At 59.8% G+C, this 26588-nt stretch overlaps 1 protein-coding gene across 8 annotated transcripts; it reads left to right on the forward strand.

Annotated features, from left to right (window-relative positions):
• Positions 1-3764: 3764 nt before the first annotated feature.
• On the forward strand, positions 3765-26070 carry IMPDH1 (inosine monophosphate dehydrogenase 1). 8 transcript variants are annotated; one of them, XM_083366420.1, is made up of 15 exons: positions 3765-3862; positions 4092-4190; positions 7557-7605; positions 8253-8354; positions 8551-8625; positions 8869-9075; positions 9326-9413; positions 9571-9770; positions 10339-10428; positions 13523-13628; positions 13959-14216; positions 14634-14778; positions 15115-15258; positions 15904-15987; positions 25395-26070. In XM_083366420.1, the coding sequence occupies exons 2-15, from the start codon at positions 4093-4095 to the stop codon at positions 25414-25416; spliced, it is 1668 nt and encodes a 555-aa protein (XP_083222546.1). In that variant the 5' UTR covers positions 3765-3862; position 4092; the 3' UTR covers positions 25417-26070. The 8 variants fall into 8 exon arrangements, with proteins under 8 accessions (XP_083222546.1, XP_083222547.1, XP_083222550.1 ...); XM_083366421.1 differs by lacking the exon at positions 3765-3862 and having other exon boundaries at positions 4039-4190; positions 10339-10429; positions 13533-13628; XM_083366424.1 differs by lacking the exon at positions 3765-3862 and having other exon boundaries at positions 4039-4190; positions 10339-10429; positions 13533-13628; positions 14073-14216.
• Positions 26071-26588: the final 518 nt, after the last annotated feature.

A 26588-nucleotide genomic window follows, 5' to 3' on the forward strand; every position in this document is an offset into this window, starting at 1 on the left:
AAGATTATTCATCTTTAATAATTGAGGTTTATGCTGATTCTCCATCATCCAGATCAGGGCTACCCCAAAAGTGCTTTTTCCAAAAGGCAGCTGGAATTTCTTGTTCCTTTTTCCTTGAAAAGGTTTCACTTCTCATTCAAGAAGCTTCCTCAGTTCTAACTGTTCTAAATAACTTTCGTTAAAACTGAAGAAGCTTCTTGGACGGGAAGTGAAAACTTTTCAAGGGAAAAGAAACAAGAAATTCCAGCTGCCTTTTGGAAAAAGCACCTTTGGGTTAAAAACTGATGTTTCTTTTTGTAGAAAGCGTTTGGGATAAGCTGACCACAAACACGTGGTATATATTTGGTGTATCTATGTATGTGTGTGTGTGTGTATACACAAACACACAAAGGTAGTCCTCAACTTACAACAATTGAGCCCAAAATCTATGTTGCTAAGTGAAACATTTGTTAAGTGAGTTTTGCCCCATTTTCTGACTTTTCTTGCCATCACTGTTAAGTGAATCACTGCGGTCGTTAAGCTAGTAACACGGTTGCAAAGCGAATCTGGCTTCTCGATTGACTTTGCTTATCAGAAAGTTGCAAAAGGGGACCGTCATAAATATGAGTCAGTTGTCAAGGGTCTGAATTTTGATCCCAGGGATGCGGCAACAGTCATAAGTGTGAAAAATGGTCATACACTTTTTTCAGTGCTGTTGTTAACGTCGGTTGCTCAATGAACTGTTGTAAGTCAAGGAATACACACGTATATATGAACATACATACATGTACGTACACACACACACACGCACACACACAAACTACCCACCTATCAAGGGCAGGAAGGAATCGGGGTCCCCTCTCACCATGAAGGCCTGTCAGGGGCTGATTAAATGTTCACCACCCATCAAAGAGACCTCTAAGGCCCGATTAAGGGATGCACTTAATTGTTTTGCCACGCAAGGAAGGGGAAACTTCACCGAAGGGGAATTACAGCCCCCCCCCCACAGCCCTCCCCCCTCGCCAGCTGCTGCTCAGTCTGACTGGGATTTTTCAGCCCAATTTTCGGTTTTTCCAGGGTGCCAAATCACAAGAGGAAGCAGCAGCCCCAACGCACAACAAGGGGAGGAGAGCAGGGAAAATTCCAGCCCTGCGGAACAAAAGGGATGATCCAGCCATTCCTTCTGGGTGGGGCATGTTTTGAACAGTCCTGAAGAAACGCAGAGCCCCCCCTGGTCCTTCGGGGAGGCCATTATCCCATGGTTCTGGCTGTCCTCTCTGGGCAAGGGGGTGCCCTACCAGAAGAGGGGGTGCCAACTTCCATCCCGCTCGCCAGTCCCGGGCACAGGGGCACCTGCTCGAGGGTCTTCTGGGCCTGTGCCCAGAGGCCACCGACTTGGCCTGGGTGTGATAAAGGAGGGAGAGCTCTGGGGGCCTCCAGGCTCTCTTGCTCCAGCGTTGCCAGCCAGCCTGGAGCCCTCCAGGCCGGGATGAGTCACTGCAGAGCCGCCTGTTGTGCCAGCCTGGGGCTCTAAGGAAGGGGGAGCGGCTATGGTGGGCAGCGGGGCAGGCTTTGCCTGGGCACAGCAGCTCCTCAGGGCTTGTGGGCACAGGAGCTGCCTTGTACCCCCAACCCAGAGCAGCTGCTGCCACCCCCCTCCGCCCTGGGGTCTCTGCTTCAGCCATCTCAAACTCCTGAAGTGTTCCGCCACTCTGTGCGTGTGCATGCGTGTGTGGTGAGGGGGACGCACAGCTCCCCACTTGCCAATTCTTGGAACTCCAAATTTCTGTCAGCGGCAGGACTAGGCCCCAGGCCAGCAGAGGAAGACGGGTCTCTGAGCATAATCAAAAGTGCCTTGCCTTTTCTTGCTGAGGACCTTAAGGCACTCTAAAGAGCCTCTCAGAATTCAGCCAAGTCACCTGCCAGGTAGGAGGTTCAGGTCTCTTGCCAGGCTGACCTGCATCCTCTCCAACCCTTGGGGGGGGGATGAGGGGGCAGGCGGTTCAAGGCAGGAACCTTGGCCCTGGAGCAGCCAGGCGGCCTCACACCTCCAGCCGCCTGCCAGACTAATGCAGTCCTTGTTTGTATAAACAGAGGCACAGAGTCAAGATCAGGTGAAGTTCTGGCACCGCTTTATAAAGCCTTAGTGAGGCCACACCTGGAACACTGCATCCCCATTACAAAACAGACGCTGAGACTTTGGGAAAAGTGGAGAAGAGCAACTAGGATGGTGAAAGGCCTGGAGACAAAAACATCTGGGTTTGGCTAGTCTAGAAAAAAAACAGGAAGGGCGACATGATAGCAGTATTTCAGTATTTGAGGGGCTGCTCCAGAGAAGGGGGGGGTGTCACCCTCTTCTCCAAAGCCCCTGAAGGCAGGACAAGAAGCAAGGGATGTAAACCGATCAAGGAGACGCAACCTGGAATTTAGGAGGAATTTCCTGACAGGGAGGACAATCGAGCAGTGGAGGGGCTTGCCGTCAGAAGTTGTGGGGGCTTCCTCAACGGAGGTTTTTAAGGAGAGGCTGGACAGCCGCTTGTCCGGAATAGTATCGGGTCTCCTGCCTGAGCAGGGGGCTGGACTAGAAGACCTGAATTGAAATCGTCTTCCTGCCCCATTCAGGTGGGGCAGGGTGGGGCTGATGTTCCTCAGCTGGGAGGTTTGCCCAGCCACCCTAGCTTCCCACGCCCAAGCGGCCCCTGCGGCCGAGGGGGTGGCCTGGCGTGGGCTTCTATTCTCCCACACAGGAGCCTGATGGGAAACGTTACGGGTGCTTTAAAGGCACCTGTTCTTTCAAGCAACTGTGGCTCCGCCCGGAACTACAGTTCCCAGCATTCAACAGGGCGGCAATGGTCAACCTAGCCCAGGATTTGGAAAAGGCCCTGTTGTTCTCTGCTGCCAGCTAGGCCTGCACCCTGGAGAGCACTTGCCCGGTCCTGCCCCCCCCCCCCCCCCCGTGAAAGTGGCACCCTGCCTTAGTCCAGCCGCTCTCGGCGCTGCTCTGTGCTCGGCCTTGAGATCCTAGATGTTGCCCTTTGGGGAAGCAAGGCTCCTCTCCTCCCCCCCCCCGCCTTTTTCTTGGCAGATGGACACCCCCCCATGTGTTCCTGGTATCTCAGTGCCAGCCTTTGTATTCTCCTTCCCGGAGGGGAACCTCGGCTGGGGGCAAATTGGAATCACGGGTCCGGAAAGGCAGGCAGGCGTAAGTGAGCCTGGCTATCACGTCCTGGTCAGGAGATCCGGTGGCCACTGCCCATCAGGAAGGGGGGAAGGTCAGCCGGGCTCCGTGCCATGAACCCCGAGGGGGAGCTGGTTCCCACCAAATGCCAGGCTGACACACACGGGGGGGGGAAGGATGGGGGTGCAAGACCCTGCCCCCCCTCTCCTGCTCCCTGTGGCCAGGCCCCCTGCCCCACAGCCGGACCGAGGTTGGGCTGGGCTGCTCGGGCAAAGCACAGCCACTAGGCCAGGGGTGGGAAGCCCCAGTCCCTCCCCGGGTGGCCCCCCCCCGGCCAGGGAAATCCCAACGGGGGCGTCTGCAGGGCAGCCCGGGCGGGGGGGGCTGCCTTCGCCCAGCTGATCCGGAGTCCGCTGAAGGAGGCCCCGGTCGCGGGCAGGACGCCCGCCGGAGCCAGCCCGGCCGAAGGAAGCGCCTGGCGCGAAGCGGGCGGGGGGCGCGCGCCGGCCCCCTCCGAAGCCCCGCCCGGGCTCAGGTGGGGCGGGGGCGGGCGCTGCAAGGGACGCCGGGACGGTGACGCGCAGCCAGGAACTCAGCCGGGCGATGCGCGCGGGAGGCGGCGGGGCGCGCGGGCCAGCGGGCAGCCTTCGCACGGCCCGTCTTCCGGGGGCGCCGCGCGGGACCGCAGCCCGGGCGGGCGGGCGGGTGAGCCGGGCGGGGCGGGGGCTCCTGCGGGGGCGGCGGGGGCAGCGGCGCATCCCTCCAGCGGAGCGCCCGGGAGCCGCCCGGCTGGGGCTGGGGCTGGGGCTGGGGCTGGGGCCGGGGCTGGGGCTGGGGCCGGGGCCGGGGCCGGGGCCGGGGCCGGGGCCGGGGCGGGCGGGGGTCCCGGGCGGGCGCAGGCTGACAGCCCCTCCCTCCCTCCCTCCCTGCGCAGCATGGCCGACTACCTGATCAGCGGCGGCACCGGCTACGTCCCCGAGGATGGGCTGACGGCGCAGCAGCTCTTCGCCGTGGCGGACGGGCTCACCTACAAGTAAGCGGCGCCCGGCGGGGGGCGGGTGCGGGGAGGCAGGGCGGAGGGGCGGCGGCGCACGTGGCTCTGCGGAGCGGGGCGCGTCTCTGCCCGGCCTGGGAAGGTCCGCGCCCGGCCCGGTGCTCGGGGGCCGGCCGGCGCTGCGGGCTCGGCGACGCGGAGGCAGCGCGCGGAAGGGCCGTCCGCCTCCCCTGTCCGTGGCGGCCGGGAGGAGGGGAGAGGGAGCCCTTCGCTGCCCTGGGCCCCCCTTTGCTCAGCTGATGGCGCCCCCGACCTCCAGCTAAGCCGTCGCGGGAGGCCTGTGTCTGGGCCGAAGCCCGTCCACGCAGCTGCTGAGAGGGGGCTCTGCCCAGCCCTTTGACTGAGAAGCGGGCCCTGGGCAGAACCCCTTGCGAGCCAGATCTGGCCTGCAAACCGTGGACAGGAGAGGCTGGCGGAGGGAGCCAAGCCCTCCCGCCTCCGCAGCATCCCGTCGCAGCATCCCGTCGCCCTGGCCCTGGGCGGACGCAGGGGTGCCTGGAGCCTGGTTGGCAGCAGGGCCCGGCCCTCCTGCCCCCGAGAAGGTGTTCTTCTGCAGGAGGGTGCAATGCCACCAAGAGGGCCAGTCTCCCCCCCCCCTCTTGGAAGTCTTAAGGCTCCAGGCGTGTTTACTCGGAGGGGCTGCTGCGTACCCCCATAGTGCTGCTTCCATTCAGTCCAAAGGTGTGCTCGTGCAACTGGGCCTGGCCCCACTGCACACCTGGGGCTGCCTGTGGGGACAGGCCTTAGCCTCCTGCCCCTGGGCTGGGGGCTTTCATGCCTTTTAAAAGGTCTCTGCTCTGAGGGTGGGAAACCCCAGGATGGGGAGGGGCTTCTCAACCACCTTAGCAGCCCCTTCATGCCCAATGGGGCCCGGGGCCCGGATCGGGGCAGGTCTCAGCCTGGCTTGCCTTCCTACTAAGAGGCACTGCAGGGACTCAGCAGGCAACAGGGGTAGAAGCAGACGGCGCCTCCTTTGGCCCAGCAAGAGCCCAGCACTGCCTGTCCCAATGCGGGGGGGCTGCTGCTGGGTCCCCCACAAAAATAGCAAAGCAGGGAGAAGCGAGGCAGGACGGGGGGGGGGCAGGCTGAGCATCCTGTTAGCTTTGCAGATTGTTGTGCAGACTTTGAGGGAGGGGGAGGCCTTCTGTTCCTGGCCCTGGTTTCGGAAAAAGAGAAGGACCTCCGGGAGGATTTCTCCACCTGTGAGATGCATGGGGGGCGAGCAAAGGAGTCCCGCGTGGCTCTTTCAACAACCAGACGTTTCTAAGGTGTGCTGTTTTCGCTGAGTCTCTGCTGCTCCACTCTGCCCGTTTTCCCCTGTGAAAACTCTGGTTTCACTTTCAGGCTCATAATAAAGTGGACATTTTTTTCATTTCTTGTTTCTGTCAGAGAAAACCAACGGTTAAAATTAGCTCCTTCTGAACCGCAAGAGCAGTTGGGGCCAGGTGCCAGAGAAGTGGGGTGCCCCCTTCCTCGGAGTTAGGGGCAGGGGTCTCTCTTGCATTCCTGAACCTGGCTGGGGCTACGTGCCCTCTTCCCGCTCTGCAGGCCCGCTTTTACTTACGTTTCATTGTCTCTTCGGGGAAAGCGTTAAGATATCTCCGATGAGAGCCAGGCTGCTTCTGCACGAGGCGGCTTGCGTAGCTGAGTCCTCCCCACAGCACCGACAAAGGGCCTCCTCCGGGGCCCCTGAACGGCAGGTTCAAACAGCCCCAGTGTTTAATCTGTCTTTCCAGTGGTGGGTTCTGTTAATGTTTGACTGCTGAGCCTTGCCCAGAATCCTTTAGAGCAAAGCTCTGCGACCTGGACAAGTTGGCTGAGGAATTCTGGGAGCTGAAGTCCACAAGTCTTAAACTTGTCAAGGTTGCAGAGCCCTGCTTTAGGGGACAGGCTGGGCACCGGTGTTTTAAACAAAACACTGGTTTTCAAAGCTGGCAGGTGATATGCCCAGAGCCTCCTCTTTGAGGCCTGGGGATGGTGGCTGGTGAGACACCAGACTGGGTGTCTGTATGTGTGCGGGGGGGGGCAGTCATCCTGAGTCCCAGGCATGTGAGAAGGAGGGTCTGATCTTTGTTAGCCTCTGTCCCAAATTAAATTGGTACTCATTTGCGCATCGTTTGGGCACCTGCCCGGCCTCGCGGATCATGTCACTTAAATGCCTTTGATTCACGGTTCAAGGAGACGATGTGTCCCCACAGGTCAGCTGCTGTTGCGAAGGCTCTGCTGGGGCCTGTGGGCAGGGTGGAGCCAGGCTGCTCAGAGTGGGGGTCTGTGCAGGGATAGGGGAGCAGCCCCTTGGTCCCGACACCAAGGTCGTGTGCCCATCACCGAGTGCACGGGCTGCCCAGGGAGAAGGCGGGGGCCTTTTCTGCCTTAAAGCTGAGCATGCGGCCAAAGGAAGAAGGGGCGATGATGCAGGGGTCTCGAAATGGGGTGGGCGGCCTTTGGGAAAGCTTCCTCTGGGGTTTGAAAGAACGGCTAGGATCCACTTTGTTTCCTGATGGCAATTTTGATCTAGTTGAGGATTTACAATTTGTTTTGCCTTGCTGGCATCCTCTCATGTGTATAAACTCTGTTGTATGAAAGTTGAAAAGTTAGATAAAAGTTCAAAGCCCTTTCGGGGTGTCCCCAGTTCACAGTACAAAGTTGACACTGCCTTGAACACTACCCAGCGAATAGGAAACATTTGTGCTTGCTAAACCCCATGGGAAGCAGAAACCAGCTCAAGGCAATGGCCTGGTTCAAAGCACAGGCTGGATCATGGGGGATCAGCTTAAACAGGCCCCCAACCCTTTCCAGTCTTGTAAACTGCACTGGTGCTTCTTTGTGCTATAGAGGAGGGCAACTGAACACACACACACACACACACACACACTGGACAATGTTGGTGATGTCTCTGATCTGAAAAGGTACTTTGGCTGACCAACAGCCTTGCAGCCTCCTCCTCCTCTGCTGCCCACCAGTTTCTGGCTGGATCCTGGCCAGGTGACGTGGGGATGTGGTGAATTTTGGAGGGCTGGCGACGGAGGCGGGGTGGCTGTCGCTCTGGCTGGCTTCCGGGCTGGGCAGCTGGAGGCTCCTGGCAGTGGTTCTCTTCCTTCATGGCCGGTGCCCGTTAGTGGGCTTAAGTGGGGAGGGGTTGGGGCGTGACATGCCCTGGATTGATGGATGAGAGAGGAGGGCTCCGGTACAGGGTTTCTTGGCTGTGGAGCTGCCCAGAGTTGCCTTTTACCAGATGGGCAGCCGTATCAGCTGCGGGCTGCGTGTGGTGCCAGGCCAGGACTGGTCCGCCTCCTGCTTCCCCTGGCATCGGGCATCGGGTGATGTCTGTGCCTCTCTCTGCAGTGACTTCCTGATCCTTCCTGGCTTCATCGACTTCACGGCGGATGAAGTGGTGAGTCTGGTAGGGGCCGAGGCTTCCCGGGGGGCGTCTGGGGAGCCCCATCAAAGGGGGGGCACAGCTGTCCCATTCAGCTCCCTTGTGCCGAGAGCTCCAACGTGGCTCCTGTGGCAGAAACAGGCTTTGCTTGGCCATCTGTGTCCGAGGGGCAGATCGCTCGTCGTATTCCAGGCCAGTGAGGTGGGCTTAGCTACGAAAGGCCCAGGTCGCCCCCTCCCCACCCCCGTTTCAGATCCTCCACTGCCGGTGGAGCTCCGGATGGCATCAGACCTCCGAACCTTCCGTCGCGGTCTGAAGACCCATTTATTTGAATTAGCTGGTCTGGCCTGATGGGGGATTATGGGTTTTAAATTGTTGTTTTAGAATGGTATTATTGTTTTAATTGGGCATTGGTTTAATCTTTTTAACTTTTGTATTGTTATTTTTATATGCCCTGTGAACCGCCCTGAGTCCCCAGGGAGAAGGGCGGTATATAAATTAAATAAAACCTTAAACCTTAAACCTCCTCCCTCAGCATCAGCCCTGTCTCCTCGGCAAGGCTGGAGGGGGGAGGGTCGCCTTCCAGCTTGGCCTGGGAGAGGACGGGGAGGGGCGGCTGGCGGGCAGAAGACCAAACTGACCCTTCCCCTCTCCCCTTGTAGGACCTGACCTCTGCTCTGACCCGGAAAATCACCCTGAAGACGCCCCTTATCTCCTCCCCCATGGACACCGTCACGGAGTCAGACATGGCCATCGCCATGGCGGTGAGCCTCTTCCAGGGCTGAGCCCGGTGTGGGTCTAAGGATGCCCAGGGGAGGAGCTCCCCTCGGACCCCCTTTCCACAGGGGATGCCAAAGCGGGGCGCTTCTGCTCCGGGGCCAGAGGGCAGAAGCCACAGCTGCCTGGGCAGCCCCCCCCCCAGCCCTGGGGCTTCAGGGCTCCCCCTCTCTCCCCCTGCAGCTGATGGGGGGCATCGGGATCATCCACCACAACTGCACCCCGGAATTCCAGGCCAACGAGGTCCGCAAAGTGAAAGTGAGTGTTGGCTGAGGACTGGGCTGGGTGTGGAGCCGGCCCAGAGACTCCGGCAGGAGGGGCCGTCTGGATGCTCTGGGGATGGCCCAGCAGTGGAAGCCCCCTCCCCAGACTTGCCTGCCAGGCTCCCCCGGGTGAGAAGGGAGGGCGGGCAGGTGGGGGAGCCGAGCAGAGAGAGAGAGCGAGGGGGGAGGGGAGGGGGGCTCTGCAGAAAAGGCCGCTCCTCTCTCTCTTGGGCCACAGAAGTTTGAGCAAGGCTTCATCACCGACCCGGTGGTCCTGAGCCCCAGCCACACCGTGGGGGACGTCTTGGAGGCCAAGATGCGGCACGGCTTCTCGGGCATCCCCATCACGGAGACGGGCAAGATGGAAAGCCAGCTGGTGGGGATCGTGACCTCCAGGGACATCGACTTCCTCTCCGAGAAGGACTACAACACCCCTCTCAGTGAGGTGATGCAGCAACCCCCGGGGGGGTCAGGAGCCCTCCTGCAGGGTGGGGCCCCTAGCAAGAGCCAGCCCCTCCTTTGGGGCCCTTGCCTGGCTGGATAGGGGCCCCTGTTGAGCCCCGTTTAGGAGCCCCGTTGCTGTTCCCCTCATCCCGGAAAGGCAAACCAGTTGGGGGGCCTGGTTCACCCCTCGGCTAAGGCAGCAGCTGGCATTCGGCCGCTGGCTGAACCTGGCCCCCCTTTCCCTCCCCCAGGTCATGACCCAGCGCAGCGACCTGGTGGTGGCCCCCGCAGGCGTCACCTTGAAGGAGGCCAACGAGATCCTGCAGCGCAGCAAGAAAGGTGGGAGGGGCTGGGAGGCTTCTGGGGCTCCCGCCCTCAGACGGGGTGGGGGTGGGGGGGGTCTTCCAGTGCCCTAGGGAGGGAGGGCCCACTGCGGAGAGGCTCCCTTCCCAGCCGTGGCCCGAGCGAGCGACTGGCCGGCCTTCCTGCTCTTCAGGCAAGCTGCCCATCGTGAACGAGGTGGACGAGCTGGTGGCCATCATTGCCCGCACCGACCTGAAGAAGAACCGGGACTACCCACTGGCCTCCAAGGACCCGCGCAAGCAGCTGTTGTGTGGGGCGGCCATCGGCACCCGGGAGGACGACAAGTACCGGCTGGACCTGCTGGTGCAGGCCGGAGTGGACCTGGTGGTGCTGGTAGGTGCGGAGCCGGCTCAGAGGGGGAAGGGTTGGGAGGCTTCCCGGGGCGATTCGGAGGGTGCCCGCCCCCTTTGCTGCTCCTCAGGCACCCCCAACAGGGAAGCCAAAGGGCCGTTTAGAAGGAGCAGAGTCTGCCCACTGACCTCCCCCTCCCAAAAGTAGCCCCCGGAAGGCCTTGTGTCCCACCGCTAGCCCCCTGCCCAGCTGAAAGGTCCCCCGAGCGCCACCAGGAGACCGAGCCCATGGCCCACCCGTGAAATGCCCCCGGGTTCCCTGCTTCCCTTCTGCTGCTCAGGTAGAGGAAGGGCAAGCCCCTCCCACAGCCCCCCCCCTCCTGAGCTGTGCGGCTGGGATCCTGGTCTGTTTCTCAAGGCTACGCTTGGCATTGCTCGCTGCCCCCTTGGCCTGGCACACGAAGGGCTGGTGCCTCCTGCCCCTTAACGTCCTTTGTGGGTAGGTGTGGTCAGGCGGCGCTGCTTGCCTTGTGTGCCATGGGGCACCTGTGGGGCTATTTGGGTGCCTAATGGTCCCTCCCTTTCTTTTCCTCCCTCCCCCACCCCCCCAGGACTCCTCTCAGGGAAACTCCGTCTACCAGATCAATATGGTCCACTATATCAAGCACAAATGTCCGGAGCTGCAGGTTGTCGGGGGCAATGGTGAGCACCTGGGGGGGACACTGGCCTTTGGGGTCCTCCTTTCGCCCCCCTCCTTTGCTTCGTGGTTGCTTCCCCAGCTGAGGGGGTCCTGCAGGGTCTAGTTGCAGCGCGCGCACACACGCGCGCACACACACACACGCAAACTTTTCCAGCTGACTGACCCAGCTGGGTTGCCAGGGGGCAAACGGGACCCAGTGACGGGTTGGGGGAGGGGCCTGTGACTGATTGGGGGGAGGGGCTCATCGCTCTGCGCATCCCACATTTCTGGCACCTGCAATTAGGTGCAGAGTTACAAGGGACGTCTTAAAAAATGCGACCGTGCATACTTGCAGGTAAGCCAAGAATTTTAGGTACCAAAATGCAGCCCCCAAATTGGGTCTGGCTTACCCAAAGTACCTATGGGAGTGTTTGGTTGCTACAGTTGTTAAGCGAATCACAACAATTGTTAAATTAGTGACACGGCTGTTAAGTGAATCTGGCTTCCCCATCGACTTTGCTCACCAGAAGGTGGCAAAAGGGGATTGTGCCCCTCCCCCCACGCCGGGGACCCGATGCCAAGGCTCTGGATTTTGACCTTGTGACCCCAGGGAGGGCTGCAGCAGTCGCAACTGGAGAAGGGTCACAGGTCGCATTTTTCAGTGCCGTAACTTTGAACTGTCATTAAACTGTTGTAAGTCAAGGACCTGTGTGTATAACCCAATCAGCAGATAAACCAGCCCTCAGATTTTTAATCAAAGTACTGTGAAAAATGAGATTTTGGTATTATTCATGGTATTTTGGCTAAAACTTCCCCGATCAGCTTATTCCCTGATGGGCTTATAAGCAAATATATTTGGGAGACGCTGGCAGAATTAAAGTTTCGTCCCAGAACTGCATTTCCCATGGAAATTCTCACAGTCGGAGGAAAACAACTTCGTATCGGGTTTTTTTCTGTCTGTGACTAAAAAACGAATGGATGGATGGCTGGACCGCCGGCCGTGCGGGTGGGGTGGACAGACCCCGAGTGCCCTCCTGTGCGCCAGAGGCCGCTGTGTGTCTTCGGTGCAAGAAGGAGGCGCAGAAACACAGGGCTTGATTTCAGTATAAACAGAATCGCTTTTGTGCATAGCTGTTTCTGGAAGTGGCTCCTCGTAGCTTCTTGGCTCTGGAGACTCGGTGACTTATTTATTTATTTATTTATTTATTGATGGGATTTATATCCCGCCCTATCTCCTGAAGGACTCAGGGCGGCTCACAATAAAACATATAATAAGTACATAAATCAAGATAAAATGAAAATTGAGAACATCAGTGCAATAAAAAATTAGAGAATTTTAAAATGAATTAAAAATACTAAATATAAATTAATTAAAATGCCTGTCAGTCTAGGTCAGCTTGGTGGAACAGGTGTGTTTTGAGGCCGCGGCGAAAGGATTGGAGGTTTTGGGCTATCCGAAGCTCAGGGGGGAGCTGATTCCATAGGGTTGGTGCTCCCACAGAGAAGGCCCTCCCCCTGGGGGTCGCCAGCCGACATTGCCTAGCTGACGGTACCCTGAGGAGGCCTTCTCTGTGTGAGCGTACTGGACGATGGGAATTTGTTCCCGGCAGCAGATGGTCCTGCAAGTATCCCGGACCTAAGCCATGTAGGGCTTTAAAGGTAAGTACCAGCACCTTAAATCTCACCCGGAGGGCAACTGGTAGCCAATGCAGCTCACGCAGGAGGGGTGTAATATGGGAGTATCGGGAAGCTCCCATCACAACCCGTGCAGCTGCATTCTGCACCAGCTGAAGCCTCCGGGTGGTCTTCAAGGGCAGCCCCATGTAGAGAGCATTACAGTAATCAATACGGGAGGTAACGAGTGCGTGGGTGACTGTACGTAGGGCATCTCGGTCCAAAAAGGGGCGCAATTGGTATATAAGACGAATCTGGGCAAATGCCCCCCTAGCCACGGTTCCAATGTGATCTTCAAAACTGAGTCGTGAATCTAGGAGGACGCCCAGATTGCGTGCTTTATCAATGGGAGGTAACATCTCTCCTCCTATAGTCAGAGATGGAACCTCTTGGACTAAACGAGATGACGGTATGTACAGCCACTCAGTCTTGGCCGGGTTGAGTCGAAGCCTGTTTTCTCCCATCCAAATCTGTACCGCTTCCAGACAACGGGACATCACATCAAGGGCATCACTGGGTTGGTTCGGGGTGGAGATGAATAGCTGGGTATCATCAGCATATTGATGATATTTCACCCCGAAGCTACGGATGATCTCTCCCAGCGGCTTCATATAGATGTTGAACAGGAGGGGCGAGAGCACCGAACCCTGAGGCACTCCACAATTAAGAGGCCTAGGGCTTGACCTCTGCCCTCCTGCCAACACCGTCTGCGAACGGTCCGAGAGGTAGGAGGAGAACCAACGCAGAACGGTGCCTCCCACTCCCAGCCCCTCAAGACGACGCAGTAAGATACCATGGTCGATGGTATCAAAAGCCGCTGATAGATCTAATAGGACCAGGACAGAAGAATAACCTCTATCTCGGGCCCGCCAGAGATCATTCACCAGCGCGACCAATGCCGTCTCCGTGCTGTGCCCCGGTCTGAAACCCGATTGGTACGGATCTAGATATTCAGCTTCCTCCAGGTTCAAAGGGAGCTGTCGCGCCACCACACTCTCAACGACCTTCGCAAGGAAGCGAAGGTTGGAGACAGGACGGAAGTTGTTTAAAACAGCTGGGTCCAGTGCCGGTTTCTTGAGGAGGGGCCTTACCACCGCCTCTTTCAAGGCAGCAGGGAAGTACCCTTCACTCAGTGAGGCATTGATAACTGCTAGGAGCCAGCCTCGTGTAACCTCCCGAGAAGCATAGACTAGCCAGGAGGGACACGGGTCCAACAAACATGTGGCGACACTTAGTTTCCCCATGATCTTGTCCATTTACATTTCCTTATTTACATTTACACTTTATTTTGCCAGAGACAGGCCGGCCGGCTGCAAGTGGGGGTGGGGGGTGGACGGCAATCTGTCCTCCGTGCCAGAAGAGTGCCTTAGTGTGGACCGAGGGCCCGGGAGGGGTCTTTTGCAGCTCGGGGGTCTTACGCCCCTTCTGCTTTCTGCCCTATGGGGTGTGCAGTGGTGACAGCCGCCCAGGCCAAGAACCTCATCGACGCTGGCGTGGACGCCTTGCGGGTGGGCATGGGCTGCGGCTCGATCTGCATCACGCAGGAAGGTGAGTCTGGGGCGGGACCCCCAAGTGTGGGCGCCCCCCGCCTCGGAAAAAGCAGCAGCTGAATTCCTTGTGTGCTCCCGGGATCCTGGAGGCGGCCCCTCTGGGATCAGCCTTTTGTCCAGCCACAAAACAGCCCCCAGTCTCCCAAGTGGGGGGGTCTGCCGGTCAGCGGGGTTGGGAGGCGGAGTGAACCGCTCGGAAAGCGAGCATCCCCGGGCCGCTCTGGCACTGGGCACCCGCCACAGGGTCCCAGGAGCTCCGGAGGCTGGCGCTCCCGTGCCCGGAGACTGCAACGCAATCACCCTTTTTTCCTCCTGGGTCTCTGATCAGAGCTGCCTGCGCGTGCCTGGCTGCAGCCCCTGGCTCTCCGGAGCTGCCAGGGCGGCCGAGGGCCAGGCCGGACCCTCAGTGGGCCCTTCCTGCCTATGACTCTCCCTCCCTCAGTGATGGCGTGCGGCCGGCCTCAGGGTACCGCGGTGTACAAAGTGGCAGAGTATGCCCGCCGGTTTGGGGTACCCGTGATCGCAGATGGTGGGATCCAGACGGTGGGCCACGTGGTCAAGGCGCTCTCGCTGGGGGCCTCCACAGGTGAGGGGGCTTGCCTTGGGGGGGGTAAAAAGACCTGAGCCCTCTCGGTCCGTGACAGGGAGACCAGTGGCAAATGAACTGCTACCGTAATGCTTACATGCGCAATGCATTTTTTCTCATGTTCCGCAAATAGGCAGTGCATACACATGTGCCACCAGAAAGCGCGACTCTTTTGAACAAACTCGCTGAATTTTAGTTGCTTAAAAACGTTATTTGGATTTCAGGCGCTCTTGCCCCTTGAGCTGCCGATTAACTGACCCACCTGAAGGGCCCCCCAACCCCCCCTCCTCAGTGCTGCTGCGGGGGGGGCTCCCTTGAGGCTGACTGACCAGGGGTGGCTGGCCTGGCCTGAGGGAGGACTGCCCCCACCCCTGGGTACGGCCTCCAGCCCTACCTGGCCCTCCCTTCTCCCCCCAGTCATGATGGGCTCCTTGTTGGCGGCCACCACGGAGGCCCCGGGGGAGTATTTCTTCTCCGACGGGGTGCGGCTGAAGAAGTACCGGGGGATGGGCTCTCTGGACGCCATGGAGAAGAACCGCAGCAGCCAGAAACGCTACTTCAGGTGAGGGGGGGAGGTGGGGAAGGCCCCCCTGGAGGAGAAAGCAGCTGGATCTCCCTGGCCAGCTGGGCCTGGGGCCGGAGGGCAGGCGGGGCCCCAGGGCCTCTGGAGGGAGAGGGAGGGGCTGCCGCCCGGAGCCCCTGCGAAGGGGGAGAGGCCCTGGTCAGGTCGGGCAACTCTTCTGCCGGGGGCCTGGTGACCCCGACTCAGGCAGGGGCAGCCCTGGCCGCCGAGAGGCAAGCAAGCGAGGTCACGGTACAGGGCGGGGGACTCGGCCCCCCTGCTTTTGAGCTGGGGGGGCTAGAGGGGCTGCCCTCCAGCGTCTCCCTCCCCTTGCAGCGAGGGGGACAAGGTGAAGGTGGCGCAGGGCGTGTCTGGCTCCATCCAGGACAAAGGCTCCATCCACAAGTTCGTGCCCTACCTGATTGCTGGCATCCAGCACGGCTGCCAGGACATTGGCGCCAGGAGCCTCTCCGTTCTGCGGTGAGTCCCACCGTGTGCTTGGCCGGCCAGGCTCTGGGGGAGGGGCTGAGAGGGCCGCTTTGGGCAGCAGCAGGGGAGGGGAGGAAGGGAAGGCGTGAGGGGCCACAGGGCCCCCAGGGAGCCAGGGGGGGCCTCCCAGAGCAGGAGGCCTGGGGAGGGCACAGCAGCGACCTCAGTGGAAATGCGAGGAGAATCCGAATCGCGTCCCTCAAGCCCCGCCCCCTCCGCGCAAAAGCCCCTCGGCCTGGGAAGGTTGTGCCAGGAAGGCCCTGGACGGCCTCTCCATCTCTTAACCTCCCCCCACCTTCCTTTGGCCGGCTATCTTCCTCACCCTGAAGTCTGAACTCCCCCCCCCCCCATGCTGCCAAAGGCCTGGGTTCAAGTCCTTAGCTGGGGATCCCTCTTACACCGGGCTCCATTGATTTCCCCTCCCCATTCTCTCTCTCTCTCTCTCTCTCTCTCTCTCTCTCTCTCTCTCTCTCTCTCTCTCTCTCTCTCTCCAAGGTACCTAGAAAGGTTGAGCCAGCTGCGGCCCCCCTCAGGCCCCTCAAGTATCCCCCTGCCACCATCTGCACTCGCCCCGGTGCTCCTGGTGGGCTTAGGGGAGAAGGGAGACCCCTAACCCTAACCCTTTCCTCTTGCCAGCTCCATGATGTATTCAGGGGAACTAAAGTTTGAGAAGAGGACGATGTCGGCCCAGATTGAGGGGGGGGTCCATGGCCTCCACTCGTAAGTATCTCTGCTTGTTTGCAGCTGCTGCCCTGAAGCCCCCTCCCCTCCTGCTTCCAAGGAGCTGTCCACCCCCTGCCCCTTCGCCCCCCCCCTGCTGACACCAAGCAGGCCCAGGTGAGGAAGGGAACAGTGCCCTCCTCCCTCCTTTGCCCTTGGGGAGCCCCCCCAATCAGCTGCTGGAGGACAAGTGCAGCCAAGGGGGGGCTGCCTGCTCCAGCTTCAGGCCCCCTTGTGGCTCCAGTGCTGGGGGCGGGGGGGGGCATGGAGGACTCTGCCAAGCAAACAAGGCAGCTGCTTTTGAGGCAGGGGCGGAGCCAAGAGTCACAAGGTGGTGTGCGGTGTGGAGAACCAAGGTGTGTTGTGCTGCACCTGGAACAAATGCACTGTGGCTTGGCAGATTGGCAGAGCCGTTCGGCAAGGGGTTAGCTGGTCTCCACAGAAAGCCCAAATATCCTGCTGGTTGTGGAAGCGGCCTTCAGGGGAGGGGGTCCTTGCCTCCCCCCACAGGGTTTGTGGCAAGTGTGCCAATCTCCTAATCCCGCCTCCCTCCATCCCTCCCTCTGGGTGCCAGGAGCATCCTGTGCAATGGGTCGCCCTGCCCTGCCCTTCGGCTTCCCCCACCTTTCCCTCCCTCTCCCTCCCCCTCAGTAGCCCCCAAGGCTGTCCTCTCCCCCACCCAAAGTGTTTCGCCCAGACCACCTGCTGCCAGTTGGTGCCTCTTGGCGCCAGCACTAGATTTCCCACACTGCACTGGGGTGCATTGTGCACCCTACTCATCCGCCAGTCTCCAGACCAGGGGCGAATGGCGTGCGCAACAGGAGGTGCTGAAAGCAATGGTGCCCGCTGCCACCTTGCCTCGCCCAGTGCCCAGAGTTGCTGCCTTCCTGGGTCACTTGGCATTTGTCCCAAGTGGAGCCTGCAAGGGGCGCCCTCCCCATTTCCTACCCCGCTGCTCTTAGCCAGGGGAGTGCTGAGCTGAGGGGCAGGCAGCCTGTGTGGGCGTCTGCTGCTTCGGCGTGGTTGCGTGGCACACAGGCCGTCCGGCTGCAGAGGGATTGTGGGTCTGCTTGAGCACCATTGCTTTGGGTGGGGGGGTGCTTGGCCTGAGCCGATACAGCTGTGCCACAGTTCAAGGAAAGAGAGATGCCCCCTCCCTCCTTGGGCCCGATTGAGAAAAGATCCAGCGGGAGGGGTCTCTTTCAAAAGATGAAAGGGCTGTTGAAGGGCAGGTACTGGGGCACTTGCACGCCTGGCACAAGCGAGAAGAAGCCTGCTCTTTTTTCCTCCTCCCCCCCTCCTCCTACCCCCTCCCCCCTTCCTCCTCCCCCCTCCCCCCTCCTCCAGGCCTTATTGGGAGCACTTGCCCTGCCTTTGTGCCCACTCTTTGGGTTCTCCAGTCTTCCCCAGTGTCTGAGGAGTTCATTCCAGAAAACGGCCCCTCCTCCCTTTGCCCGCCCTTTTTTGGGAAGAGCCGGGGCTGAGCAGGGGCTCTTCGGTGGGCTCCAGAGCCCCAAGGGTGAACGCCTGCAGAGCTTGTAGGGGGGGAGACCCACGGTGGGAGGGGTCCTCTCACCCCCACCAGAGGGAGAGCTGTGCTCGGAAGGGTGCAGACTGAAGAAGTTAAACACCGGCACAGTGTGTCCAAGCCTGCCAGTGTTGAGCTGTGGTGGTGCAGTGGTTAGAGTGCGGCATTGCAGGCTGACTCTGCCTTCCCACTGCCAGGGGTTCGATCCTGACCGGCTCAAGGCTGACCCAGCTTTCCGTCCTTCTGAGGTCGGTAAAATGATGACCCAGTGTTCTGAACCAGCCCTCTTCTCGCACCCCTAATCAAAAGAAGAGTCTGGAAAGCGTCCAAGACCAAAAGGCTTCTGCCAAGTTTTAATTACACTGTTACAAGAATACAAGAGCTTGACTTCTCAAACGGAAAAGTTGCTTTCAGCAACCAGCCCCTCCCCAAACACTTCTTTTATAGAGAGCTCAGGGCGTGGTCTCCCTGTGCCTCCTCCCGAGGAGTCCCATAGCCTTTCTTTGTTTGTCCCTGCTCGTCTGCCTCCTGCGTCGGGCGTCCTTGAACAGGGCCAGCTGTGGGTCATCATCCTCCGCACTCTCGGGCTCACACAGCTGAGAAGAGGTTCCCGGCTGAGGACTCTGCAAAGTCTCCAAATCATCATCAGCCGGTTCGTTTCCCTCCTCCCCCACATCTGAGTCCTCCGATACATCGGACCCGGCTGTCGGACCCACAGGCTGGCCCTGAGTCACAACACTATCCCGCACCGCAGGGCCCTTCCCCCGGGTCTGCCGATCCGGATGCGGTCGGGATGGGAACTGTTCGTGAAACGCAGTCACCAACGCAGGGGCATGAACGGCGGTCGCGTCTTCCCATGTGAAGTCCTCCGGCCCGTACCCTTTCCACTCGATCAGGTACTGGAAGCGACCTTTCAACCAGCGGGAATCCCTGATGCTGGCGACCTCGTACTCGGGGGTGCTGTCGCCATCACGAGGTCCTGATGGGGGAGGTTCCGCTTGGCGAAGTGGACAAGCCGGTTGTTCGGGGACCAACAAGGACCGATGGAAGACGGGGTGCACGCGCAGGGAACGTGGCAGAGTTAAACGATAGGCGACCGGGTTGATGACGGCCTCGACTGGGAACGGTCCAAGGTAACGGTGGTCCAGCTTCCTCGCCGGCCGAGTGGATGGTAGGTTCCTGGTGGACAGCCAGACCCGATCCCCCACCGATAATGGAGGCGTATCCCTTCTCGACCGATCGGCGAACCTCTTGTAGTCGGCCTTGGCCTTCTCCAGCTGCCGTCGCACCAACCGATGGATCGCCTGTAACTCCGCCATGAATTCGTTCGCTGCCGGCTCCGGTGAGTCCACGGGAGAAAGGGGGAAAAACCGAGGGTGATAACCCACATTGGCCAAGAACGGTGTCATCTGCGTGGAGGTGTGCTGCGAGTTGTTAAAGGCAAACTCGGCTATGGCCAAATAGTCCACCCAATTGTCCTGCTGCAGGTTAACGTAGCAGCGCAGATACTGCTCCAAAATGCCGATGACCTTCTCGGTACCCCCGTCGGTCTGAGGATGATGCGCGGACGAGAGGCAAACCTTAATGTCCAACGCCCGCATCAACTCCTGCCAGAAGCGGGCTGTAAACTGGGCCCCCCTATCGGAGACGACTCTATCGGGAAGGCCGTGCAGCCGGAACACCTGTTGGATGAACATGCGACTAGTGGTGCGAGCTGACGGTAAGCCGCGACAGGGGATGAAGTGCGCCATCTTGGTCAACATGTCCACCACCACAAACACTGTCGTGAAGCCGGAGGATGGGGGTAGATCCGTCAGAAAGTCCATGGACACAGCCCCCCAGGGTCTCTTGGGCGTTGGCAAAGGCTGCAGTAAACCAGGCGGGGCCCCTGTCGCTGACTTGGCCTGCCTGCATGGGACGCAGGAGGTGACATAAGACTGGACATCGTGTCGGACTCGGGGCCACCAGAATGTACGGGAGACCAGGTTCAGAGTCTTGAACAGGCCAAAATGCCCCGCAGCCGGGTTATCATGACATTGGCTGAGGACGAGTCCCCTGAGTGGCCCTCCTGGAACATAGAGCCGGTCACGATAATACAGGAGTCCATCCGTGACCGACCAAGGCGAATCTGGCCCCACCTCTTCCTTCCGCTGAGCCACCCACGCCTCCTGCTGCTGCGCCTCCCGGATCCGAGCCCGTATATCCACCGGCTCCCGCACCGCAGCAAAAGACTCGACGGGGATCACGGTCCTGGGCGGAAGCTTGTCTTCCACTCGGGTGTACTCGGGCTTCCTGGACAGAGCATCCGCTCTCTGGTTGTGCCCGCTTGGTATGTACCGCACCCGGAAGTCAAACCTCGCAAAGAAGAGGGACCACCGGATCTGGCGTTGGTTCAAATTCCGAGCGGTCTGCAGGCTTTCCAGATTCTTGTGGTCCGTCCGGACCTCGATTTGATGCCGCGCCCCCTCCAGATGATGCCTCCAAGCCTCGAACGCCGCCTTGATGGCCAGCAGCTCCTTCTCCCAGATGGTATAGTTGCGCTCCGAGGGATTCAATTTCCGTGAGTGATACGCGCAAGGGAAAAGGGTACCGTTGGGCGTCGCTGCCTGGAGTAACACGGCCCCAATGGCAATGTCGGAGGCGTCCGCCTCCACGACAAACGGCCGTTGCGGGTCAGGATGCTTCAAGATGGGCTCCTTCATGAAGGCGTCCTTCAAAGCTTGGAACGCCTGTTGTTCGGGGGCGTTCCACTGGAACCGAGTCTTCTTCTGCAGGAGCCGGGTGAGGGGGGCTGTCAAGGCAGCAAAGCCAGGGATGAATGTCCGATAGTAGTTGGCAAATCCAAGAAGTCGCTGAATATCCTTCACGCGACGCGGGGGTTGCCAACTCTGCAACGACTCAACTTTACTCGGTTCCATGGCGATGCCCTCAGGAGAAATGCGGTGACCCAAGAAATCAATGGTCACCTGGTAGAACTGGCACTTCTCCAACTTGGCAAACAGCCGATGTTTCCGGAGGCGCTGCAGGACCTGACGGAGATGCTGATGATGCGCTTCACGCGACGGGGAGTAAATCAGGATGTTGTCCAGGTAAATCACAACAAACTGGTCCAACAGATCCCGAAAGATGTCATTCATAAAATGCTGAAACACAGCGGGGGCGTTGGTCAGGCCAAACGGCATCACCGTGTACTCGAAATGTCCATAGCGAGTACCAAACGCCGTCTTCCACTCATCACCCGGCCGAACCCTGACGAGGTTGTAAGCTCCACGCAGGTCCAGTTTCGTGAAGATCTTAGCCTCCCGGAGTCGGTCCAAGAGCTCGGGGATGAGGGGCAGCGGGTAGCGGTTACGCACCGTGATAGCGTTGAGTTTCCGGTAGTCACAGCAAAGCCGTAACTCGCCCGACTTCTTTTTGACGAAGAGCACGGGCGCAGACACTGGCGAGGACGAGGGCCGGATGAAACCACGAGCCAAGTTCTTCGTCAGGAAGTCCCGCAATGCAGCCAACTCGGGCTCCGACATGGAGTACAAACGCCCCACTGGGAGAGGCGCATCAGGGACTAGGTCAATGGAGCAGTCGTAGGGCCTGTGCGGGGGTAATTGGTCCGCCTCTGACTCGCTGAACACGTCAGCAAAGTCGGACAGTTCGGGAGGCAAGGAAACCCCTGGGGAACCCTCCACCTGGCCGGCACAGATATGGCGGGTGTGGTCCACGCACTGCAAACTTGGGAAGGTGACCAAGTTCTGAGACCAATAGATCTGTGGATCATGCGCCCGGAGCCACGCCAGTCCCAAGACCACGGGGAAGTGCAGATCCGAAGTGACGTAGAACTGAATGGCCTCCACATGGGTACTGATGGCCATACACACGGGTTGCGTGGCGGCCGTGATAGGCCCGGACAGGAGCACTCGACCATCGATGGTCTCCACAAGCATGGGCGGATCCACTGGACACTGGGGAACAGCCCATTTGGCCACAAAGGCCGAATCCATAAAGTTAGTGGTAGCCCCAGAGTCAATTAAGGCATGGACTGGAATCCCCTCTGGCTTGCCAGGAAGGATCAGACGTGCCTCCAAAATCAAATGCCGTGGAGGTTCACAGGCACCGTCGGAACAACGTCGCTCGGTGTGGATGTTGTGGGTCGCCCGATCTTTCACACCGTCTAGATCGGGCTCGGGCCGTTTCCCGATAGCAAAGCAGGGGACTTTCTCGGGGCAGGCTTGGTCACTGACGCCCGCTGACGCTTCTTCGGGCAAGAAGCAGCCAAATGTCCAGGGTCCCCACAGTAAAAACACAACCCCTCCGATCGTCGTCTGTCTATTTCCGTCACCGATAGACGGGACCTGGCGGCACCCAGCTCCATTGGCTCCTCCCTCTGGACTGGGGGCTCACGCACAACAGGGGCGGCAGGGGTCTGTGGGGTGGCACGGCGACTCTTACGCTGCTGCAGCCGGGCATCGATCCGCAGACAAAGATGGATCAGCCCATTCAGGTCTGAGGGAATGTCCACGCGGGCCAGCTCATCCAACATCTCCTCTGACAAGCCATCCTGAAAGGCATCCACGAGCGCAGCCTCATTCCAGGCGGAATCCTGGCTAAGCAGCCGGAAATCGCTGATATAGGCCTGTAGAGGGCGCTGACCCTGCCTCAAAGCTTTCAGGCGTCGGGTGGCCGTCTGCGCCTTAATCGGGTCCTCGTACATGAGGCGCATATGGTCACAAAACCCCCCAAAGTTATCCAACAAAGGGCTAGGCTGTGCCAACAGAGGCGTGCCCCAACGAGCTGCATCTCCCGACAGAAGGCTCAATACGAATCCCACCTTATCTCGGTCAGTGGGGAAATCAGCTGCTCTCACGCTGATATAAAGCTGGCATTGTCCCAGGAAGGCAGGAAACAGTTCTGGTTTACCAGCAAATTTATCCGGCATAGCTATCTGACATTTCCTCCTGGGTGGGGGGGCAGCATGTACCTGAGCCTGCAGTTGTGCCACCTGAGTGGCCAGCAAGGTGAGTTGCTGGTTGAGCTGGGCATTCTCGGCAAGAAGCTGCTCCATCGTAGTATTAAGGGGTGGGTGGCTGAAAGCAAACTGTTCTGAACCAGCCCTCTTCTCGCACCCCTAATCAAAAGAAGAGTCTGGAAAGCGTCCAAGACCAAAAGGCTTCTGCCAAGTTTTAATTACACTGTTACAAGAATACAAGAGCTTGACTTCTCAAACGGAAAAGTTGCTTTCAGCAACCAGCCCCTCCCCAAACACTTCTTTTATAGAGAGCTCAGGGCGTGGTCTCCCTGTGCCTCCTCCCGAGGAGTCCCATAGCCTTTCTTTGTTTGTCCCTGCTCGTCTGCCTCCTGCGTTGGGCGTCCTTGAACAGGGCCAGCTGTGGGTCATCATCCTCCGCACTCTCGGGCTCACACAGCTGAGAAGAGGTTCCCGGCTGAGGACTCTGCAAAGTCTCCAAATCATCATCAGCCGGTTCGTTTCCCTCCTCCCCCACATCTGAGTCCTCCGATACATCGGACCCGGCTGTCGGACCCACAGGCTGGCCCTGAGTCACAACACCCAGATGGTTGGGGGTGGGGCAAGAGGCTGACCCTGTGAACCGCTTTAGAGAGGGCTGTAAAGCATTGTGAAGCGGTATATGTCCAAGGGCTGCCACGATTGCTAGTTGCTGTGTTGTGTGTTGTGTCCTTACTTTGCTTTCCCGGAGAACTTAGGATGCTTTGGGTGAAGTTTTTCTCCCTAACGGCGGAGTAAAAATCTAGGGAACTTTGTCCTGTGGCCTTTTTTCCTCATGGGCACTACATATCCCATGCCGTGAAGGACGTGGACCCCGAAGCCCATCAGGTCCGACAAGGAGCTTCTGCCCTGAAGCTTCTTTCCTCCTGGGGGGTGGGGGGGAGCTCATCTTGCAGAAGGTCTTCGCTGCTCGCTGTGACAACTGGTGGCCAAAGGAACTCGGTGGTGCCCCCAGGCTCACGCTTTGGGGGGGGCATTTGGAGGTGGAATTGCTAGTAGCCACCCAGCCAGCCGCAGCCAGTGACGGGGTTGTGCAGGCCCCAGTGGGGCAGATAAGTTGGGGTTCACAGGGAGGGTTCTGCTGGGCTGGCCCTGGTCCTGCTTCCTCAGCAAGAGAACTGTTCGGGGTGGGGGGCGAGGAGAACAGTTGCTATTTGTAAAAGGAGGCTTTTGGGGGGTGTCCCCCCAACCAGCAGCGTTTCCTGTGGCCTGATGGACAGCCTTTCTGCTCCCCCTTTTTCTGCTTTCCGTGGGAAGAAGGCTGGAGAACCCCAAAGCTTTTGCATCCTTTGGGGGAGCGGTTAGATTACCCCACCCGGTGCTCGAGCTTGCTTCTGCTTGGCTGACACCCCCCCCCAGTCCCTGCATCTTTCGGGCCCAGGAAGCCCAAAACAGCTGTGCTGTGGGGCAGTCCTGTCTTGGGGGCTCCTTGTGGGTGAAGGAGCAGGAAATGGGGGGGATTTCTCTTCTGTTCCTTGTTGGGGGATATGGCAGATGAGTAAAAGGGGGGAGAGGAAAAGAGAGAAGGACTGGCCAAGCCCCCCCCCCCAACAGACACTAACCTGGCTGTCCTAGCCCAGATCCCCCCGTTAGCCCGTTGCCGACACTGTTTTGGGTGCCCACTGGTGATGAGCAGCTCCGAGGCTGTCCTCCCAGGTGGGGAGGGGGCTTTGGAGCCCCTCCAGGTGCATGTGGGAGCTCTGCAGGGAACTTGCCCCCCCCCTTCGAGGCACCCCAGGAACAGAGCTGGCCTGGCACAGGCTTTCTCTTGCTCTGTGCTGGTTTTCGGTTCCTGGTGCAGGAAGAGTTGGGGGCGTCCCAAGAGGTCTTGCCCTGGCAGGGGAAAGAAGGGAGGGGGCTGCAGGCCAGGCTGAGGGGCTTCTGCTACTTGGGCAGCGCTGCAGCTCCCGTGGGCCCTGTGCGTGGTAGGACTGGCCTCTAGCAAGCAGCTCCGTGGCTGGTGTGGTGACGGTGAGGCAGTGGTGGGGTGGGGGTCTTGAATGAGGGGAACGCGTTGACCTTGTCCCTTTCTTTCTCTCTCCCTCCTCCCCCCCCCCACTCCCACTGCCTTCCTGTAGCTTTACGTTTCTGCCATGTAAGTAACTGACTCCGAGCCACTCCGGGTGTGCTGGACGGGGCTCAGTGGCGCCCTCTGCCCATCACCCCAGGACGGTGGATTGGGTGCCTTGCTCAGCTCCCCCCCCCTCGCTTGGCCGGTTGCTCTGGGCCCCCCCTTCCCATGACCCTGGTCTCTGCCACGAGCACCTCCTGCGGGGGGGGAGCAGGGGAATGCCCTCTTCAGAGGGGGTGTGTGAGTTCAGAAGTGCCAGGGAGGCCTTCTCTGGGCCGGGGGGGGGGGAAGGAGCTGGGTTGCTGCTCTCTTGCCCAGGCCTGATGCCCCCTCAACCCCGAAGCTGCCTGGCCAGGGTGGGCTCCCAAGCTCTGCCCCTTTTGATGCCTGGTGCCCCTGGTGGGCCGTGGGGGTGGGGCTGATATCCCTGGGGGCTCCTTTGGGGAGGGCTCCTGGCTCCTGGTCTTTCTCTTGTGGGCTGAGGGCCCAAGACCCGCAGCAGCCCTTTTCCCTGCCTTCTCCTGCTGCCCCTGCGAGCGACCTCTGCTGCCCCCCACCCTTTATTTGCTCCCCCGCCTGGTTTGCTCTCTCCCTCTCCTCCCCACGTTACCTGGTGAGGGTCGGGGGTCTCTGCGGGCCCCTTTGGAGGAGAGCTAGCAAGGGGGCTTGCTTGGCACCATGGGGCTTTCCTCGGGGGCCACTTCCTGCTGCCCTCCCCCCTTGGGAGAGGTCTCCCCCCCCAGCTGCCGGATGGAGGGGCTGATCCTCCTCTCCCCTCTGCCCCCCTGCAGTTACGAGAAGCGGCTGTACTGAGGACAACTTCCAGAGCAGCGGCCAGTGACCGCTCCGGCCCCCCTGCCCGTGGCCACTGCTGAAGCCCACCAGCACGCCCACCTCTTCTCTCGCCCCTGGTTTGGCTGCGGCGCTTCGGGCTGCCTGCGGGTGGCGCCTCGGCAGATCACAGCTCTCCCGGCGGTGGGGTTGTGGCCGACTCCACGGTGGGCAGAATCAATCGGGTGGGGTGAATGCCCCTCTTGGCTTCTCCAGCTTGCAGGTGGGGGGCCTCGGGTGGTCTACCAGCCCTCCCCTCCTGGGCACGGCCTCAGGTGCAGCTGGACCCAACCTCCTGGGCCTCCGGGTTGGGCAGCCAGGAAGGATTTGCTGCCCTCCCCCTGGCCTGGGGAGTGAGGGGGTGGTCCCAGGTGGAAGGAGCTACGAGGGACCAAATCCAGGACAGCAACTAAAAAGGGTGGGGGCGCCTCTGTCCAAACCCTTCTCCACCCTGTGCTGGCTCTCTGGCCCCCACTGCAGCCTCCGTGCTTCTCTGGGAAAGAGGATCTTGGCTATGAAGGGGAGGGGTCCGGCTTCCCCCCCCCGCCCCCGGATTCCCAACACTGTAATTTTCGCGCATGCGGGGGCCCTATGCTGCGTCCTGTATTATCCGTAAATAAAAGCAGCAGAACGTCATTGCAACGGCTCGGCTGGTCCTTCCTTGTGCTGGAATTGGGGGGGGGAGCAGGAGTGAGAGCTTTTATCCCTCACCCAGGAGATCACAGAGGGGGGGAGAGACGGAGCCCCTTGATGCATTCAGCTGGGCTGCCCGAGAGCCTCCAGGAGACCCCCGTCCAGCCTTGCCCAGCCTTTGAGTCCACTCATCCCACCCGTGGCAAACAAAGCACTTGGTCGGGGGGGGGGAGCGGCTTTTCAGAACAGCCTCAATCCATTTGGATGCTCCATGTTTTCCTAAGGCCGTCCACAGTTCGGTTGGGATGTGGTAATAGGCGCAGAGGGAAAACACAGCCCTCCACTCGGAGGGAAAAAAAGGAGTGGGGAGGGGAAATGCGAGTCCTAATGACCCCACCCCACCTTGGCAGGGCCGCAGGGAGGGCGCACCCCAAGAGGGTGGCCAGCTGGTGACTTGAAAGGCCCCCAGGCGGGGTGCTCGTGGCGGGAGGGCAAAGGGTCTCGACTCTAAGAGGGGTGGG

This window comes from Vipera ursinii (assembly GCF_947247035.1).
Source record: "Vipera ursinii genome assembly, chromosome: 6".
Classification (NCBI taxonomy): Eukaryota; Metazoa; Chordata; class Lepidosauria; order Squamata; family Viperidae; genus Vipera; species Vipera ursinii.